General features: G+C 44.1%; 2 protein-coding genes across 2 annotated transcripts; one reads left to right on the plus strand and one right to left on the minus strand.

Annotated features, from left to right (window-relative positions):
• Positions 1-526: 526 nt before the first annotated feature.
• On the minus strand, positions 527-3,596 carry LOC119863426 (testis-specific serine/threonine-protein kinase 6-like). The gene has a single exon (XM_043505492.1). The coding sequence runs from the start codon at positions 2,351-2,353 to the stop codon at positions 1,520-1,522; it is 834 nt and encodes a 277-aa protein (XP_043361427.1). The 5' UTR covers positions 2,354-3,596; the 3' UTR covers positions 527-1,519.
• Positions 3,597-3,607: 11 nt separating this feature from the next.
• Positions 3,608-17,099, plus strand: NABP1 (nucleic acid binding protein 1). Its single transcript, XM_038421885.2, has 6 exons — positions 3,608-4,450; positions 4,890-5,028; positions 11,635-11,706; positions 13,433-13,508; positions 13,782-13,848; positions 15,548-17,099. Exons 1-6 carry the CDS (start codon positions 4,360-4,362, stop codon positions 15,739-15,741), a joined length of 639 nt encoding a protein of 212 aa, XP_038277813.1. The 5' UTR covers positions 3,608-4,359; the 3' UTR covers positions 15,742-17,099.
• The last annotated feature ends 698 nt before the right edge of the window (positions 17,100-17,797 follow it).

A 17,797-nucleotide genomic window follows, 5' to 3' on the forward strand; every position in this document is an offset into this window, starting at 1 on the left:
CCAATGGACTGTAGTTTCCTCAGGAAGTCAGTGGTGTCTCGAAGATAGCTGGGAGTGCTGGTAACGAAGGGCCTGAGGAGGGAGTCTACATAGCCAGACAATCCTGCTGGAATTAATTTGCAAACTGGATACAATTAACTTAGGCTTGAATAGAGACTGGGAATGGATGAGTCATTACACAAAGTAAAACTATTTCCCCATGGTATTTCTCCCTCCCACCCCACCCCCCACTGTTCCTCTGATATTCTTGTTAACTGCTGGAATTAGCCTACCTTGCTTGTCACCATGAAAGGTTTTCCTCCTTTCCCCCCCCTGCTGCTGGTGATGGCTTATCTTAAGTGATCACTCTCCTTACAGTGTGTATGATAAACCCATTGTTTCATGTTCTCTGTGTGTGTGTATATAAATCTCTCGTCTGTTTTTTCCACCAAATGCATCCGATGAAGTGAGCTGTAGCTCAGGAAAGCTTATGCTCTAATAAATTTTTTAGTCTCTAAGGTGCCACAAGTACTCCTTTTCTTTAAGCAATGTGAGTTGACCTCAATGGGGATACTTCACAGGGTAAAATTAAACATGTGCATGCAAGGGACTGGGACTCAAGCATGGCCAGCGTGCTTCAGAACATGGCTGGAGATGTTTTATAACTGCGTTCATCTAAAAATTTCTGAATGTAGAAATTAAAAGACAAGGCCAAATGCTATGCCCTATGCAGCCACGCTTTGGCTGTCACTAGATGGGGTGGATAGCAAATGTGGTGTGAAATCTGGATGTCAGGATACACCCAAAGTTCAGGGAGTTTGGATGTAGATTTCGGTTCTGGCTTGGGCTCCAGGTTTGGTTTTGAACCTCTCCAAAGCAGGTGGCTATTTAGATTAAGTTTTAGTTCCAAAAGAAAGGTTCGCGCATAGATGGAATAAGAATTAAGACAGAAGGGAAAAGGGTTATAAGATCTCATGTAAGGTGAACCCACCCACACACTCCTTGCAGTGTTCTTTCCATAAATGCGAATGTGATTCATACCGTACCCTGTCCTGTTTGGCTGGGCACAACGCAGGGAGCAGCACTGTGAGGCAGCAGCAAAGAACAGAGAGAGTTTATTGCACAGTCATGGAGATTGCAGGCAAATAGTCTCTCTTTCCAGCTACCTGCATCTCTGAGCACAATGGACTCTGGTGAAATGTCCAAGACACCTAGCTGCCAGGAGTGCAGTTTCCTGCACGCTGCCCAGGGGCTCTACTACAAACGTGGTAGTTAGCAGGCAGCACTTCAATGCTCCATGTGCTCAGAGTCCATCCACAGCTGACAACTTGGTGTGACTGTTATCCATTTAAATCCCTCCTTGTCAGCAACACCACATGGTTGTTGCTTAGTTAATTACCCTCACCAGCTTCATGTGGTCAGTTTTTTCAGAAACCTCCTGCCAACTGCTCCACATGATAAACACCGCTCTTGCTGGAGCTCCGCACAGTTGGTGTCTCAGCTGGACTATGTGGAACTAGAATGGAAAAGTTGCTTCTTTTTAGACTTCCCCTTTCAGCCAGCTGTTCTTGGCTACTTGTCCCACTCCAGGCCGGGAGGCTGGACTGAACTGGAGCAACTGGGCAATGAGGGTTTTGCAGGGCTCAGGCAGAGGGGGAAGACTGTCAGGGTAGAGGACCCCCTTCTTTTGGCGGCGGGGCATGCTGTGGATGTGGGTATCATCAAAGGGCATGCAGCCGGTCACCATCACATAGAGCACCACGCCCAAGCTCCATATGTCGTACTTCTTGGCGTCGTAGGGAATGCCCAGCAGCACCTCGGGGGAGGCATAGGCACTTGATCCACAGTAGGTGGTGCTCAGATCTGGGTAGCCATGTGCCTCCTTGCCAAAGCCAAAGTCTGTGAGCTTTGCCCGGCGGCTATCAGAGGTGAGCAAGACGTTCTCACACTTGAGGTCCCGGTGCACCAGGTTCCGGTCATGAAGGTAGCGCACGGCACTCACAATCTGTCCAAAGATGTCCCGGGCCTCGGGGACACAAGAAATTCTCCCCAGTTGCTGCACCAGCTGGAGCAGATCAGTGGACGCTGCTTCCATGACGATGTAGAGTTTCCCATTGCAGACCTCGATGAACTCAAAGATCTGTACAATGTGAGGATGCCGGATCAGCCGCAGGATGGAGAGCTCCCGTGGCAGAAACCTGTTTACAAAGTCGGGCGGTGCCCGGTGCCGATCCACAACCTTGATGGCTAGCGGGCCCTTGTACTTGGTTGAGGTGGCCACCCTCACCTTGGAGTAACTGCCCTCACCCAGGGTCTGGCCCAACTTGTAGCCCAGAGTACTCAGGAGCTTGTCCCCTTGGGAGTCTCCTGACATGGTGCAGGCTCCTTTGGGGGCTGAACTAGACTTGGTTTATACTTTTGGGACTGATGGCTTCAACCCATTGTACTTGGCACCTGTACACCTTCATTCCCATGTGTCCATGGGCTGTTTAGCCCCGTCGCATCACTGCACACTGGGTATTGTGAAGTGTCAGGAGTGTCGTATGCCACTGGTAACCAGGGGTGTCATATAACCTCATTGCTCTCCTGTACCGCCCTTTGAGAACCCAGGAGTCCCACAGTGCTAAGTTAACAGACTTGAGATCAGACTTCATATTCTCAGAAAACTAAAATCAGACTTTTTAGTGTATGCCTGTAACCAAGGCATTTTCACCGGCTTTTTAAAAATGTGTATCTAATTTAGAAAGTCTAGGAACAAAAGGTTTCTAACTTAAAGCAACAAATTACATTAAAAACCCACGCCTGGGGAGAAACACACAGAGTCCAGTCCCAGCAGAATGGAGGGGTGAGAAAGAATGAGCATGCTGTCCAGGGCTGCATTTATTGTACAAGTCCATATCTGTAGTTTGCTACAGAATCCCAATAATTCATCCTTAGCCAAGGACTGAGGTCCAGCTTGCCATGGAATTACAACACAGGGTCTTGTGTAAAGAGTTAGGGTGATTTTGCCGTTTCCAGTAGTGTTCACACCCTCTTTGGATTGTCTTTGCATAGATGATTTACCTCTGAGGCTCATCAAAATATGCCTTACCAGTACATATTTTCCTTCGCAATTAACAAGATTGTGCCAAGTCTCCTACGAAAATAATCATCCCAGACACTCTTGCACTCCCTTCACCGCTTTGGAAATGACACCAGCTGATCTGGTGCTATACTTTTAGTTTACTCAATGCGGATCATTCTTCAGAATTAAAAGTAGAAACATTTGCAACAGTCACTTTGCTAAATGCTGCTGCCTCCATCTTTGGTTGTGGTTATGAGAGAGCATTTTTTTTTTTAAAGATGGAAACAAATGGCTCATTTCCTCACTCCCTCACCCCTCCTTCCTGCCAGGCATGTTCATGGGGCTCAACCAGCACAGGCTAGGGTGTGTGTGTCTGTAAAACACAGGCAGCAGACCACCGGCTTGTGCCCCGCGCGGAGCCAGAGACACGATGGCTCTGTTGTGGCACTGGGCGGACCAGGCTTCACCCCCCCCCCTCCAACAGGGCCAGGGAAAGACCCAGTAACAGTACGAACGTTCCAGGTCAGAGGACAAAAGAACCCAGCCCAGCCAATCAGCAACTCGCTCGGAGCAGTGGCTCACATTGAGTTCCATTCTGACGGCTCCGCGTGCCGCGGCCGCTTCCATTCCACGCGCCTCCCCCGCCTCCTCCGTGAATGCGTCCCGGAGAGGGGGTCGGGGGAGGCGCGACTGCTGTAGCCCCGAGCAGGCGGCTCGAAGCTAAGGCTCCGTGGGATTGGCTCTGTCCTGCCCCCATTCCCGGTTCTCTTTTCTCGGCCCCCGCGGGATGAGGGAGATGGGCCCGCCCGCCCGGCTATAAAAGGGGCGGGCGCAGGAGCGCACAGGCTTCGTTGGCGTTGCAGCTGGAGGAGGGGACGGGGACGGGGACGGAGGGTGCCCGCCTGAGCAGGGCAGCACGCGGGGCGCACTTGCTGACTGCCGAGCTGTTGTAACACACTAGCAGGCGGGGAGAGCGCTGGGGCTCGGTGCTGTGAGAAGGGGGACCAGAAGCCAGGGCTGCCCCCCCCACCTCCGGCTTTCACCAGTGGGGGCAGCAGCTGCAGCTGACCAGTCTCCGTGCCTGAAAAATCACAGTGCCCAGCCTCATCCCATCGCCTTCACCTTCAAGCTGTAAAAGGCTGCTCCGCGTGCTCCTGCTGTCTGTTAATTCGGGTTGAGAGCTGCCCCCCCCAAGTGTACACACTCCCCCCCCCCAACCCTGGGCCGGTCACCCTGACTCTCCTTCTCTCCTGAGGGATGCTTTGTCCTGCTCAGTCTGCCCCAGCACCTGTGTCCTCCTCTTCCTCAGCAGCAGCATGAGCATGGCAAACGACATATACCACTTTATAAAAGACATAAAACCCGGACTGAAAAACTTAAATGTCGTCTTTATTGTGCTGGAAATCGGTAAGTGGGTCCCTGTGAGCCATGTCTCTCCCCTCCCCCCCCCCTTCCTCTCCTTCCTGGGGTAGGAGAAGTTACATTTGTGCTGTGCTGACTCCCGACACGTGGGCACACGTCCAGGGGAAGCAAGAGCGGCTCCCTTGCAGGGCGGAAGCCTCCTTTGCTCCCTTTTTCCTATCTTATTTTAAAATAAGATTTCTCGTTCAGGCAACTAGGCAAGGGAGAGAATCCCATCGTGAAATTAATTTAACTCCATTTATCCTGCGCTGAAGATACTTGTCTGTTTATGTTGCATTAATAATCTTGATCTTATTAGTATAAAGGGTCCATTACACTAGGGGAATAACTCTCTAAAACATCTAAACTATTTTTTTTTCATTTTCAGACAGCACGAATTCTTCCAGTTTGTAAGTTTTATTGTTTATTTAAATTCCCCATACAGGGCGAGTTACCAAAACCAAAGATGGACATGAGGTGAGATCCTGTAAAGTAGCAGACAAAACTGGCAGCATCACAATTTCAGTGTGGGATGAAATCGGAAGTCTCATACAGCCAGGGGACATTATTCGATTGACCAAAGGGTATGTATGGGGTGGGGACAGGATACGCTTAGCTCAGCCTCTCCTTTCACTGTTGGCTATTTAAAAAACTTGTTGCTCAATGATCTTGTTGTTAACCATTTCTATACTTTACAGTGGGGTGGATAAGATCTGAAGGAACAGTGTCTTTACTTTGGAAATGTAGTGAATGTGGAAAAATCTTCTCTATTACTAAAGAAAAGGGTTTGAATTCTAAATAGCGTTTGGCTTCCTCTGCGAAAGAAGCAACATGACACAGCTTGCCTATTTTGGACTGCTTCCTTGATGCACTGGCAGCAGCCTGTGATCTATCATCAAATTAAAACCGCAGGATCTCTCCTTGCCTCCCCTCCCCCCAACCCTCAAACCTAACACACAGATTAATGAGATTTGTAGAGCACTCTGTCTGCATCTCAGTCACTTGTCTGTATTTCACTAGAAGCTGTTCAGATGAGAATCTGGTATTTAAGAGCTTTCCTGTGCTTTTCTTAAGTTTCACATTCTATTTTGGGGGGATGACAAAGTTTTCTTGATCTGTTCATTCAAGATAGGGATGCAGAGAGTGAAATCAAAACCATGTTCTTATTTTAACACTTTTCTTCTGTAGCACTGTGCTCATAGAAAACGGAGGGGATAATTATCTTTAAGCAACACTGAGAAGGTAGTCTGCTTCACAGTGGATTTAATGGAAATGGCAGGAAAACTGGGAGTAGAAGTTAGTAAAAAAAATTACAGGTTTCAGAGTAGCAGCCGTGTTAGTCTGTATTCGCAAAAAGAAAAGGAGTACTTGTGGCACCTTAGAGACTAACAAATTTATTAGAGCATAAGCTTTCGTGAGCTACAGCTCACTTCATCGGATGCATTTGGTGGAAAAAACAGAGGAGAGATTTATATACACACACACAGAGAACATGAAACAATGGGTTTATCATACACACTGTAAGGAGAGTGATCACTTAAGATAAGCCATCACCAACAGCAGGGGGGGAAAGGAGGAAAACCTTCCTTGGTGACAAGCAGGTAGGCTAATTCCAGCAGTTAACAAGAATATCAGAGGAACAGTGGGGGGTGGGGTGGGGGGGGAGAAATACCATGGGGAAATAGTTTTACTTTGTGTAATGACTCATCCATTCCCAGTCTCTATTCAAGCCTAAGTTAATTGTATCCAGTTTGCAAATTAATTCCAATTCAGCAGTCTCTCGTTGGAGTCTGTTTTTGAAGCTTTGAAGAATCTGTCCTATCTCGGGGCCTCTCCTTTTGCCCCTCCACCCCCACGAACATGATACAGTTCTGTGGTGACCTAGAATCCTATTTTCGACGTCTCAGACTCAAGGAATATTTCCAACACACCTCTGACCAACATATTAACCCACAGAGACCTTCCTGCCAACACTACAAAAAGAAGGATTCTGGGTGGACTCCTCCTGAAGGTCGAAACAGCAGCCTGGATTTCTACATAGACTGCTTCCGCCGACGTGCACGAGCTGAAATTGTGGAAAAGCAGCATCGCTTACCCCATAACCTCAGCCATGCAGAACACAGTGCCATCCACAGCCTCAGAAACAACTCTGACATCATAATCAAAAAGGCTGACAAAGGAGGTGCTGTCGTCATCATGAATAGGTCGGAGTATGAACAAGAGGCTACTAGACAGCTCTCCAACACCACTTTCTACAAGCCATTACCCTCTGATCCCACTGAGAGTTACCAAAAGAAACTACAGCATTTGCTCAAGAAACTCCCTGAAAAAGCACAAGAACAAATCCGCACAGACACACCCCTGGAGCCCCGACCTGGGGTATTCTATCTGCTACCCAAGATCCATAAACCTGGAAATCCTGGACGCCCCATCATCTCAGGCATTGGCACCCTGACAGCAGGATTGTCTGGCTATGTAGACTCCCTCCTCAGGCCCTTCGTTACCAGCACTCCCAGCTATCTTCGAGACACCACCGATTTCCTGAGGAAACTACAGTCCATTGGTGATCTTCCTAAAAACACCATCCTAGCCACTATGGATGTAGAAGCCCTCTACACCAACATTCCACACAAAGATGGACTACAAGCCGTCAGGAACAGTATCTCCGATAATGTCACGGCTAACCTGGTGGCTGAACTTTGTGACTTTGTCCTGACCCATAACTATTTCACATTTGGTGACAATGTATACCTTCAAATCAGCGGCACTGCGATGGGTACCCGCATGGCCCCACAGTATGCCAACATTTTTATGGCTGACTTAGAACAACGCTTCCTCAGCTCTCGTCCCCTAATGCCCCTACTCTACTTGCGCTACATTGATGACATCTTCATCATCTGGACCCATGGAAAAGAAGCCCTTGAGGAATTCCACCATGATTTCAACAATTTCCATCCCACCATCAACCTCAGCCTGGACCAGTCCACACAAGAGATCCACTTCCTGGACACTATGGTGCTAATAAGCGATGGTCACATAAACACCACCCTATATCGGAAACCTACTGATCGCTATTCCTACCTACATGCCTCTAGCTTTCATCCAGATCATACCACTCGATCCATTGTCTACAGCCAAGCGCTACGATATAACCGCATTTGCTCCAACCACTCAGACAGAGACATACACCTACAAGATCTCTATCATGCATTCCTACAACTACAATACCCACCTGCTGAAGTGAAGAAACAGATTGACAGAGCCAGAAGAGTACCCAGAAGTCACCTACTACAGGACAGGCCCAACAAAGAAAACAACCGAACGCCACTAGCCATCACCTTCAGCCCCCAACTAAAACCTCTCCAACGCATCATCAAGGATCTACAACCTATCCTGAAGGACGACCCATCACTCTCACAGATCTTGGGAGACAGACCAGTCCTTGCTTACAGACAGCCCCCCAATCTGAAGCAAATACTCACCAGCAACCACACACCACACAACAGAACCACTAACCCAGGAACCTATCCTTGCAACAAAGCCCGTTGCCAACTCTGTCCACATATCTATTCAGGGGATACCATCATAGGGCCTAATCACATCAGCCACACTATCAGAGGCTCGTTCACCTGCGCATCTACCAATGTGATATATGCCATCATGTGCCAGCAATGCCCCTCTGCCATGTACATTGGCCAAACTGGACAGTCTCTACATAAAAGAATGAATGGACACAAATCAGACGTCAAGAATTATAACATTCAAAAACCAGTTGGAGAACACTTCAATCTCTCTGGTCACTCGATCACAGACCTAAGAGTGGCTATCCTTCAACAAAAAAGCTTCAAGAACAGACTCCAACGAGAGACTGCTGAATTGGAATTAATTTCAAACTGGATACAATTAACTTAGGCTTGAATAGAGACTGGGAATGGATGAGTCATTACACAAAGTAAAACTATTTCCCCATGGTATTTCTCCCCCCCACCCCACCCCCCACTGTTCCTCTGATATTCTTGTTAACTGCTGGAATTAGCCTACCTGCTTGTCACCATGGAAGGTTTTCCTCCTTTTCCCCCCCCTGCTGTTGGTGATGGCTTATCTTAAGTGATCACTCTCCTTACAGTGTGTATGATAAACCCATTGTTTCATGTTCTCTGTGTGTGTGTATATAAATCTCTCCTCTGTTTTTTCCACCAAATGCATCCGATGAAGTGAGCTGTAGCTCACGAAAGCTTATGCTCTAATAAATTTGTTAGTCTCTAAGGTGCCACAAGTACTCCTTTTCTTTTTTTAAAAAAAATTAATTAATGTTGTTATAAAATACAGTATTTTGTTCATGTGTAATGGCTACAATATAATGGGACACTGCCAGGTTACATGTGTTCAAGTTTTACAATATGCTCCCACTGACACTAAATTATGAAACTGAAACAATTTAAAACTACTTTTAACCTCTTATTCTCGACTTCTCTTACACAATCGCAAGAGACTAGTCACTTTCATTTTTCTTTTTAGTCAATTTCACTTTCTTATTCTCATTTGGCAGCCCAACACGCATAAGTATTTTGGTTTCAAATGTTCAGAGATTCTTTAAAAACACATAAACTTCTTTACTCAATAGTTATAAAAATTGAGAATGTTTCTACAATGGAGTCATTGTTAGTGGCATAATGGTTGATTTTTTTCACGTAATTTCTGTGTTGGGGATGAAAGAAATGAATATCCCCACCAGAATTTCTGCAGTTATTTTTGTTCAGATTTACAAAAGAAAAGTCAGAAGTAAATCTTCATTATTAGTTACGGACTCAAATAATATCTGTTTAAAATTTTGGAAGTTGACATCCAATGTGTTTTCAGAATCCTTGAAGATTACAGCTATCTTTGCTAAACTTTACCTAGACCGCTTCAAAAAACTTCTGCCTATACTGTGTAAAACCAAGTTACTAGTGTTGGTTGTAACTGTTCATATCATATTTCTTTGTAAATAAATTATTATAGTTGCCACAGTGTTCTCTGGGGGAGTGAATGGGATGACAGATGGCTCACAAGATAATCTGTATTAATGTGGTCCATACTATGGAAAAACAAGAACCTCTTGCAAGACATAAAGCCATGACATAGCATCAGTTCTACTTATTTAGGACCAAATTATGTCCTCATTTGCACCAGTGCACATTCATGGGAGACAGTGGATTTGAATGGCAGGTGCAAAGATCTGACTTTGGCCCTTATTTTACAACGTATTCTCTTTCACTTTATACTGGTGTACAAGTTGCATTAAGAACTGTCGACTCTGTTCCAGCATAGTTTCCACTTTTGTATTTAACTCAGGATTAATTGGCATGACATTGCTGTTGCAGTGTATTTAAAATTTTACATATATGGGGTAATCTGATTTCTTCAGTCTGGTCACTGTTAAAAATAGTTACCCTTAGCTAGGCACAATCTCTGTGTATAAAAACTTCCATTTCTTTCTTTCTGTGCTGAATTCCAAGTCTAGAGGGATTTCACTGCATTAACAGACATTATCTCATGTGTTCCCTATTGTTTGTTGTACATGGGTAGGACAATGTAGCAGATAATATTTCAAAATTCTAAACACTTAAGTTTCTGTATTCAGACTGGTGATTTATGGCCAACCCTTCTCATTTTATGAACTGAAAACTTGTGCCAATGGAAAAACCCTGTGGTGTTGGAAATTCTGTGAAGTTGTTAATCCGTCAGTGTCTTGGGTTTTTCTCCTGTATATTGTATATGGGAGATTGATATCCCTTTAGCTTACATAACACTTCTTTTCCTTCATGTTATAAGACAAAACTACCCAGCCATTAAAATCAGCATAAAAGAAATCTTGTTCCAAGCAAAAGGTGAAATGTTAAGTGCAAGGCCACTGATATTGCACCTTATTTAGAGATGGTTGAATACTATGTTTGACGGGAATAGGGCACTTACATTTTTTTAATTGAGATTTTATTTTGTGTGCTGCTTACAGGAGGAAGTGATATTTTTTGATTTTATTATATTTGTACTACAATGTGGCTGAGACTGGGGTCCCAGGGTGCTAAGCGCTGTGAAGGGAATGTCAATTCCTGTACCAAAGCGTGTTCAGTCTAACTAGATCAGACAAAGGGTGGGCGGAAGAATTATTCTCCGTACTTTATCGCTGGGGAAGTAAAAGCACAGCGAGATGAAGTAACTTGGCCACAGTTACAAAGGACATCTCTGTCAGGGCTGGGGATGAAACCAGTCCCAGTTTGGTGTTTTAGCAAGAAGACCATCCATCCCCTTTTGTTAGGGTTCTTCCTCTGTTTATTTGTGCCTCTCTTTTGCAAGCCTTGTAACGTTTCTCACATGTAGGTTCAGTACAACTGAACTGCTTGTCTTTATTTCTGTATAACTTAATTTCAATCCTTGAAGTCAAATGCTACTGTAAACGGCCAAGTTGGACAAAGGTACCCTCATGCTATCTCCAAGTGTGTATTTCCACATACTGAAAATGATTGCATTTTATTTCTGCATATCACTTGATTCTCAAGGGTAAATATATATTTTGCTGCTACCTACTACATCTGATAACTCTTAAACTAAAAATTAAGCAGTTAGTTTTTCTTCTTGAGCCATTGAATGTTGTCTAACACATTCAGTGTGCCTTGTTTTCTACAATGGAACAGAGGCAAATCCACTCTGGTTCCCCTCTTGCAGAATTAACACTCCAGTATTCTGCAGAAATAACACTGTGTATGTCAGTCAGTTGGCTGGGCTGCAAGGTGATGTGGACAGTGGTCCTGGCAAAATGTGTCTGCCTTCTGCCTGACGGGAAGGATGGCACTTGGCTAGCAGAAAGGCCTGTCCAGAGTGGTATAGCTGTGGCAGACTTGATGCTAGTCTGATGTGGCTGTTAGCCTGTTTTGAAGATCCAAACAAATTAATGGGGCTTTCAACAGCTGTTTGTAGAAGCAGAAAATACATTAGGAACTAGAAACTTCTGGAGTAAAATAATCTTAGGGAATCTGAGAATTTTAGTCTGGGAATTCTAGCCACTCTATTTCTGCTGGTACAGAACATCCACTAGACAGGTCTAGTTCTTCAAAATCTCTTTCAATGTTAATATTCCATATTGGTTAGCAGAGAACATTCTGCTGATCATTTTCTAGTGTTTTACACGTTATTGGTACTCTTTTGGCTAGGTATGCCTCTCTGTGGAAAGGATGTCTGACGCTTTACACAGGAAGAGGAGGCGAGCTACAGAAAATTGGGGAGTAAGTATCACGCTTTGTACTCATCTGTTGTACTTGGTCAAGCATTGTCCTTGACAGTGGGTCGTGGGAAGTGTAAACTTGTGTGGGTCTTATTAGGAGGATTTGATGGGAGGAGGAAAAAAAGCAAAATGGAGATTTAGTGCTGTTACCAGTCTTCACTCTAACGGAGGCCAGTAAGTTGCTTGCTCCTGTCAGTGGTTATATGGTTGGTTGTGGCAAAGAGCAGTAGGCTGTTGGCCTGTTTCACTGGAGTGTGCTTGGAAGGGAGGGTATCTACTGGACTTTGGCTGCCATTTTCTGTAGGTACAATCTACCGACGGTTTTACAGAACAGACAAGTTCCTGGTATAAAACCTCTCTTCTTGGGTTAGCACATATTCGTGTTCAAGGACTTGCAGCACTGAAAACTTGGGAATCCTCTGTTTATCCATAGGCTAGGTACAGTGCAGGCAGCTGCAGTGTGAGCTTACACGCACTGCGGTGATCATGAGTTCCACCCTGTTGTGCTAAAGGGATCATCCTCTCAGCCTCCCTCCCTGCTGTCTGTGGGTCGTAAGGATAGGAGAACAGTGTGTAAAATGAGCTAGGCAATTATTCATTCTGCTCTGCTCTTCTAGCTCAGTTTGAATAATCTGTTTGTTTTGAGGCCTTATTTTAAGTCCTGTATCAGATTGATCACAGAATGAGCAACATGATGGTGAAGAAAGGTTAAGAGAATTTGAGACAGGACCAAGATCATTTTCTTAGACTGTTAAAGGTTGCTGTAAAGAAGTAAGAGATCAGCTATTCCTTATTCAAGAAGAACAAATGCAAGTGACAAGCTTAAGATGCAGTCAGAAAAATACTTGATGAAGGACCTATTTCTTTCTGATTAGGCGAATGATTCTGAAATGTCCCCACTAGAGAGGGTTTACTTGTGTTATCAAAACATCTCAGAGCCCAAGTCATTGCCCAGGGCCCCATTATGCTAGGTTCTGTACAAACAGAGAATAAAAAGACAGCCCCTGCCCCCAACACCTCAGAGGTTTCAGGACTTGACACCCCATCTACTGGATGGTTCAAGAATAACAAAGTCCAGCTAGGTGCGATGCAAAGGAATACACTGGAGAGTCCCTTTCAGGCCAAATGATTCGGCCCCTCTGTACAACTTTTGAACGGGTGTTGCTCTATAACAGGCTTGGATTAAGGTGAAATCCTTGTCTTGACTTTTCTTAATTCTGGCCCACAGCATGAGTCCGGACCAGCTGCCAGTTTAAGTGGTTTGGGACAGCAATTTTACCTCACAAAGTTCTATGATCCCAGTCTCTCCTCTTCCTCCCCACCCCCTATTTACATGCTGTAGTGAATAGGTCTGTTCCCTCACTAGGTGCCACTAAGTTGAAAAGGACGATATGAATTTTAGTATCCTCCTGAGATTCTTGAACTCCTCTTTAATGTTAATAGGGTGCTAGGCAGGCATACTAGGTGTTCTGACTGCTTGACTGAAACAACCTGAGCAAGGAAACTTGACATCTTAGGCCCTGATCCTTCAAAAGAATCAAAGAGCCATCCTGGTCTCTTATGCTTTGGAGGGGCTCCCTTTGTAGGATTGGAGCCTGGTTTACTTACGTCTTAGTAGTGTGGAGGTACAAAGTGTCCATTCCCGTTGGAAAAACCGAAGAACTTTCTCCTAACTCCTTATGAAAAACTCTTCTGTTGCTCTCCTCACGCTCTTGTTTTCTTTTCAGGTTTTGTATGGTATACTCGGAAGTGCCAAACTTCAGTGAGCCCAGCTCAGACCACCTTGGGCAGCACAACAAGCTGGTATGTTAAACTTCCTGGGGTTCTCTTGCATAAAATATTCTTTGATCTGAGTACTTCAGGCTAGTAAGATTTCGGGCTTTTAAAACGGTGCTCAAGGAAGCACATAGAAGACATAGAGAAAAATGGCAATGATGTGGTAAATAACTGTAGGAGAGTGGTGAGGGGATCTCATTGTATCTGGTGCAAAAACATGTGCAACAAATTCAATTCCTCTCTGTAACACAAAGAAGTTTGTGTCTGACCCATATTTTTTCTCTCTATATTTCTCTGAAGGCACAGGGTGAACAGAATAATAGTTCTTCATCAAGTAATTTGGGTACTTATACTTTCGGGCCAGTGGGTAAGTTTTTTTTTGTTTGTTTGTTTTATTTTGTGGAAGTGAAAGGACGAGAAACACTTTAAACTCTTAGATTCATTCTTGTTTTTTCAGTGTTGAGAAACGTAGGGTTTTACATTCTAAGGGCAAAATGTGGAGTTCTGGCATTGAGCTAGGGCCAAATTCTGCAAGCACTTTTGCACATTTTAAAGTAACTTTCCTCAAACCAATATTTCCATCGTAAATGTGTTCAGGATTGGCCCTACTAGTAATTATTCAGGCAGGACTTTTCTCAGGTGCCAAGTCACGTAAGAGCACACTTCACACTGACTTCGTTAATGTGACTCATGATCCTAAATCACGTAGGTACTTCTGAAAATTCCACTCCCGGCTTTCAACACACTGCTGCTTATTGAACGTAAAGGGGCAGAACTAAACCAGACATGGTTTTAAATTTGTACTTAATACTTAACCAGAGGTAATTAATCCTAATCTTGTGCTGCTCCACAGTGAACATTATGTTGGGTTCAGTATGCAGGTGCTGGGTGGGGTTGGTGGCGTTTGATATGCAGGAGGTCAGACGAGATAATCTGGTGGTCTCTTCTGGCCTTAAACGCTGACTCTAAATAGTCACACGTTTCCTGGCGGGTTACTTCCTAAACTGGGAAGAAAGGCAGAGACCTGAACTCTTATGCAATAGAAAGATTAGAGTGCAAGGATAGGTTTGTGTCAGCACTGTACTGAAAGCAATTGTGCTTCGATAAGAAAATGCATCCGAGGTCTTGGAGTGGGTGTAAAGCTCACTTGCATCTTTCCCCTAGGGGTTACATAATGGGTGCATACAATAATCAAAACCTAGTATTGTGTATCCAAGAGTTGTTGCTGGCAACAAATTGTCTGAGCTCAAACTGAAACAATCGACAAGACCGGTGACGTTTCTCAGTGACTGTCAGTTTTCTCTTTGGGAGCAGATTTTCACTTCTCCCATCTCACTTCTTTGAGTCCTTTCCGCTCCTTCAAGTATAAAAACTTCTGCTGAGCAAATAAGGGTGGTACTCTGAAGCCAATTTTTGGTTGCCTTAATACCAGGGTGGGGCAAGTCCTCTGTCAGCCTAATTGCTGGGTAGCCACCTACTCATGACCCAGTCATTTTGGGTGGTGGACTGTCCTGATTTCATTGCATTCACACTTATATTTTGAGACCTGCTTCTTTCCTTGATTCTCATTATCCTTCTTCCTGCTTCTGTGCAATCTTTAATTTTCTCCCTCCCCAACCTACCGTACTGTTTTTGCCTTTTCAGCCTTCATGTGTTTTGTCCTAAGCATTGTACCAGCTGTCACTCCCTACAGCAGCTTCACACAAAACTGTTCTTTCTCTCTCTGTGTGTTTGGTGGGATGGGGTGGGACAAGTCCTGTACTGACTGCTTTCCTTCTGCTCTTTCTGGTGTTATTTCCCTCCGTCCCTCCCTCCAAGAATGCGATGCCACATCATAGCAGCACGAACTGCCTGCAGCCTTCTTGCTTCAGTCATCGCTGTGGAGCTATTGTTGGAAAAAGCTGGCTGTGATTTGGAGTTCTGAGGTCTCCTGACTTTGCTCCCCATCCTAAAGCTCAGTGTTGCGTAGTTATATAGTAGCCATGCAGAATTCGAAGGCTGTTTGCACAGAAGAGCAGTGATTTCAAAGTGTGGAACTTGTGATTAAAATTTTACTGTCTTTTTAGGAAATGGTTTGCAAACGGGACCTGAATCCAGTGGATTCCCATTGGCCTACAATCATGCCCACTCCTATGCAGGCACTGGGAGAGCCAATGGACGAGGACCTGTAAATCCACCAATCCCAGCATCTAGTAATATTCAGCCCCTTCTAACCGCAGTAAATAATGGGAGGGACCCACGCAGAGCCTTTAAAAGATGACTGTGCCAAATGTGGTTGTTCAACTTGCTTAAACTATACGCCCGACTTGAACACTGAATGCACTTTTATTTATGGTTAACTGTGAAAAAGTTTGTCCTTTGTTAGTGTTTTTTCTTTATGGTCTATGGAGCAAAGTGACTTGCTTTCTTCAAGAAAACGTGGTGAAGCTGCTTACAATCTCAGAAATTGGGGAGGGGGGGAGGTATTTGAGAGCCCGGGTAAAAGTGTGAATTCAACTGGGGTGAATTTTTAAAAAATGGGAGCAAATTTTAGTTGGACATTAATTTTGGGGTTTTTTTGGTTGCTCTGTTTCTTCTGATAGCCATATAGCCTTAAGGGATCTATCATGTCCAATAGTTCATATACGTGACTTCCGTGAGGGCTAACGGGAATTGTGTGAGTGTACTGAGGGGCTGAGATGCCCTACGCAGTCAGGTCTCCTGTTTAAAACGGAAATGACCTGCTAAAGCAATAAGTGCCCCAAAATTGGTCAATGTCAGCAGGTAGTAGCGCCGCTTAAATCAAAGGATGGGTAACTCCAAGAGATTTCAGTTGGCTACGGTAAAGAGATGTTGAGTAATTGAACAATAATCGCTTAGCTTTTGTTGCCAAAAAGTGTAAATTATTTCTCCTGCTACAGTAACTCTTTAAAGAAGAAAGTCATGCCTAATATGCCAAACAGTCCTCAAGGAAAGCTGCAACCATTTGGCACACAAGGTAAATAATAGGAGGGAAAGCTCTAAATTACAAAGGGCATTTCTTACTGTCCTTGTGGTGACTTCAGTCTTGAGGAAAAGTAACTTCGTGCTTTTCCCGAATTGTGGAAACTCCAAAGTCACCAGTAGAGAACAAGGTGCCAGGGATTCTGCTGTTCGCATGTTTAATGCTATACATCTAACTCTTCAGGAAGATAGCCACCACCTGGCCTTTTGAATGCCTGCTTTTAACACTTATGTTCAAACAAAATACTTATTAGATTCAACGATATACTTTCAGGTGTACAAAAGTACTAGCCTACCATAAAGCAGCACTTCCAATGCCATAAGATGTTAATTTATTTTTCAAAACAAGTATTTTTATTCCCTTTTATATAACATGAATTATCTCTGTATGAACTTTTGACACAACCACTACCACCTCTAAACAAAACGGGTGCAGTTTTCATCCCCACTGTAAGATTCTTGATACTAGATCACATAGCAACAAATGATCCACAGAGTAAACTGATTCAATTTCTGTGCTTTGGATCAGGTTTGGAAACAATTCAGAAGCTGTAAGATGACTTATTGGATTCCCTCTTTATTTGTTAGACTCTTTTCTTGAAGCTGACTTCTTAAATAAAAGTTGCACTAACCATGTTGACAGACATAAATTTCTTTTGGTCAAGCCTTAGAGATTTCACGACAGAGAAGCCTGTTTTGAAGTGGAAGTTGTCACTGTGAAGTCATTCCACTTCATTGAGTTCTTTAGACTGCTTTCAGCTATTCTTGGTGTTTACAAGTCATTTTCCCCACTGTCTTTCTGTTTTGTCATATTTGAATGTCAGTGTTCTGAAATGGCCCAGTTTCAGAGCTTGTGACAGCAGAAATGGTCTTTCCTTTACTTTGTCGATAACCTTTGTGTGTAAAGAGTCACTGCTTGCTTAAAACACGAGCTTTTAAAAGCTTCTTGACATCATTTAGAAAGATCTTTGTGCCCAAAGGTCTGAAGGCTATTTACCTCAGATACAGCAAACAGCTACGCAGATATGTATGCACTGGTAAAATAGTCATGCTACTCATACTTCCTGGTTGAAATTGACAAAACTCTGAGAAACTAAATAAAATCTAATCGTGTAACTCCTAGTATAGTGATCAGTGGATGCTGTTGTCCAGACTTTACAGACCTTGTGAAACTACAAAACACCAAGTGAACTTTGAGGAATGTTTTAAGTTGGAAGTGGAGGTGGTGTGCCACCTTCAAATAGAAGCTCTCTTTACTTTTCCATTCCACTTCCTTTAAAAATTATTGTAAGAATTTTATATGCACTGTAAAGTTTGTGTGTAGTTCCTTTATT

Source organism: Dermochelys coriacea, chromosome 11, assembly GCF_009764565.3.
Source record: "Dermochelys coriacea isolate rDerCor1 chromosome 11, rDerCor1.pri.v4, whole genome shotgun sequence".
Taxonomy (NCBI): domain Eukaryota; kingdom Metazoa; phylum Chordata; order Testudines; family Dermochelyidae; genus Dermochelys; species Dermochelys coriacea.